The sequence below is a fragment of the Canis lupus genome, chromosome 17 (assembly GCF_003254725.2).
Source record: "Canis lupus dingo isolate Sandy chromosome 17, ASM325472v2, whole genome shotgun sequence".
In the NCBI taxonomy this organism is placed as follows: Eukaryota; Metazoa; Chordata; class Mammalia; order Carnivora; family Canidae; genus Canis; species Canis lupus.
In genome coordinates, this window is record NC_064259.1 from 38,108,498 (window position 1) to 38,111,599 (window position 3,102).

Below are 3,102 nucleotides of genomic sequence, written 5' to 3' on the forward strand. Positions count from 1 at the left end.
GGCTAAGAGCTACTGTCTGACCTTCAGCATACAGCAACCCTGTTCCCAAGATTGTACTAGGCCTATCAAAAGCTGTGAACAGCATCATAGACATAAAAGGGCCATTCCTGGGTTGTCCTTACCCAGAAAAAGAGAAAAAGATAGAGGCAACTTAACACAAGATTTTTTTATGTTTTTTTTTTCTTTTTAAAAATATTTTACTTAGGGGATCCCTGGGTGGCGCAGCGGTTTAGCGCCTGCCTTTGGCCCAGGGCACGATCCTGGAGACCGGGGATCGAATCCCACGTCGGGCTCCCGGTGCATGGAGCCTGCTTCTCCCTCTGCCTATGTCTCTGCCTCTCTTTCTCTCTCACTGTGTGCCTATCATAAATAAATAAAATAAAATAAAAAATTAAAAAAATATATTTTACTTATTTATTCATGAGAGAGAGAGAGAGAGAGAGAGAGAGACAGGCAGAGGGAGAAGCAGGCTCCATGCAGGGAGCCCAACGTGAGACTCGATCCTGGGTCTCCAGGATCAGGCCCTGGGGTGAAGGCGGCGCCAAACCATTGAGCCACTAGGGCTACCCAACACAAGATTTTTAAAAGATACACTAAAATGAAAATCTCTAAGAGAAAGGTCTTCCTTAGGACACAAAGGGGTAATATATGGGATACAACAGAATCATATGTATGTTGTCTGCGACCTCTGTGGACATTTGCCTGAATTCCTACCTGTGAGTGAATGGAATGGGGCTAAGGTCATTGAGGGATGTTTGTTTTTGTGGTGTATGTGGCAGTGTCTATGGGGTTGGAGGATATAAGAATGAGAAAGCAAAAAGAACAGGATGGACAAGAATGGAATGATCAAAATTAATGGGGGCTCTAACTGGATCCATTTTGCCATGGTTCCACACCCCCCCCCCCAAGACCCTCAACAATCACATGAGACTTCAGGAATGCACCACACAGAATCAATTAGTTAAACGATATACCACACAGAACTGATTTGTTAAATATCACCCCTCCCTTGCCTTCAGCCTCTAGTAAACTCCCTCAGAGTAGTACAGGCAAGGAAGACCTAACTATTGGGAGGAATCCCAACACTTTTCCAGGGAAGAATTCTGACTAGTCCAAAAAGGGTCCTGCTTTTAAGGGTTTTTGAGAAACTAGACATTGAAATTTTTATTAGTATTGGCAACGTTTGTTTGGAGTAACTTCAGCTCCAGGAGCTGAATGGTTGAATGCAGGATGGGTTCCACCAATTGCCCCAATTCCTTCCATTGTAGCAGCCTGGCCAAAGCATTCAGTTGTTGGTGGGGTCAATCCCAAGGTTCCATCTGGCATCATAGTGGCAGGTCCTGGAGGAGCTGGGGTACCAGCTGGCACTGGAGTAGGGGGCATGGCACCTCTATTGTTTATGCCCACAGCACCTCCCATAGCCATCTGGCCCATTCGTATCTCCTGTTCTCTCACATCAGGGAATGTTCCCTTGAATCCTTCCTGCTGTCGCGCATCATTTCTTCTTGTTGCCGCCGCATCTCTTCCTCTCGACACCTGCGCTCCTCCTCTTGCCTGAGTTCCAGTTGCTTTCATTTTTGCACTTCTTGGTTGTGCAGCTCTTCCATCCTCCTAAGTTCTTCTTGACACCTCATCAAATCCTGTCTCATTAGCATGACCTGGTGCTCGTGGCGAGCAGCCTCCATCTCCATCTCCAGCTTCTCACAAGCTTCCTTGATGTTGCCGTTCACTTGGTCCTGCTGCCGCTTGTCCATCTCAATCAGTGCCTTCCAGTGCATGGCATCCTCATACTCCTCATACTCCAAGGAGCCAGGCTGTGCAAATCTGGGTGGCTGCTCTCGCTCCTTGTGAAATTGCTGATTCTTTATAACCAGTTTCTCTGGAAGTCCCTCTTCATCATCCAACTGGTCCATGGGCTCCACAGTCACAGGCCGAGGAAATGTGGTTAGCAGGAAGGAGCCTTCACTGCACCTGTCCAGAGCTTTCCGAGCAGCTGGCTTCCCTGAGAATTCAACAATGCCTTTTCCTGAGGGCCTTCCTCGATCATCCACGATGTCTACAGCCCTCTCCACCTGGCCAAATGCAGAAAAGGCTTCCTCCAGCAGTTCATTGGAAACATACTGAGGAAGGTTTCGGACTGTAAGGGATGCACTATGGCAGGCAAAGTGCACATGCAGCTGCTTTCCACGAAGTGGCATGTTGTCCAATTCTACTTTGGCAATCTCTGCTAAGGTTCGTGTTTCCAAGCAGATAAAGCCAAAGCCCTTATCCTTATGAATGAAGACTTCACCTGCTTTCTCATATTTCTCAAATAGTTTCCTCATCTCTTCAGTGATAACAGGAGGAAAATTGCCCACAAAGAGCCACCTATGTTGGGTGAAGGTCTTCTCTCCTGGTTTCCTAAAATTCTTCAGGTCAATAGTCAAACCTTCATTTTGGCTGCTGGCTTGTTGCCCATTTGCAGGTATTGGTGGTGGTGGTGGCTGCTGCTGGTGCTGCTGGTGGTGCTGCTGGTGGTGATGCTGATGATGCTTCCTTGGAGTATGGTTTTGCTTCTCCAAGTTAAAGGTTTTATTGCTCTGCATTTTTGCACTCCGCTACCGACTGTTCTCTCCTCAGAGTAATGGTGACGCTACACGGCCTCTACCGTCCCGAGAAAAAGAGAGAAGAAAATGTTCTTACAGAAATCATAAGATAGAGTAAATGTATTTCCTGGGGAAAATCCTCATGCATGGTGGGCCTGCACAGTCAAACCCATGTTATTCAAGGGTCAGCCACACTCTCAATATATCTGCTTGGTAAGGGAGAAACACTGGATTGGATGTTATTTTTTTTTTTTTTAGCAATGACATTTTCTCTAAGTAGTCATTTTTCCAATTCAATTAATAATTATATTTGAATTCTGTAACACTATTGCATCTAGTTCCTAGGATCTCAGGGCTTCAAACATAAACCATGGCAAAGCCCTGAATTATTTAGACTTCAATTGTTTCTTCCTAGGCATTTTTTAAATTAAAGATTGATTTTATTTATTTATTTATTTATTTATTTATTTATTTATTTGAGAGAGAGAGAGAGTGTACATGTATGAGGGGGGCGGGG

The 3,102-nt window shown here is 45.4% G+C and overlaps 1 protein-coding gene across 1 annotated transcript; it reads right to left on the minus strand.

Moving 5' to 3' along the window:
- Positions 1–561: 561 nt before the first annotated feature.
- On the minus strand, positions 562–2,700 carry LOC112664360 (non-POU domain-containing octamer-binding protein-like). The gene is given in 2 exon segments (XM_035700828.2): positions 562–1,493; positions 1,496–2,700. Coding segments are annotated over 2 exon segments (1,416 nt in total). The 5' UTR covers positions 2,586–2,700; the 3' UTR covers positions 562–1,167.
- Positions 2,701–3,102: the final 402 nt, after the last annotated feature.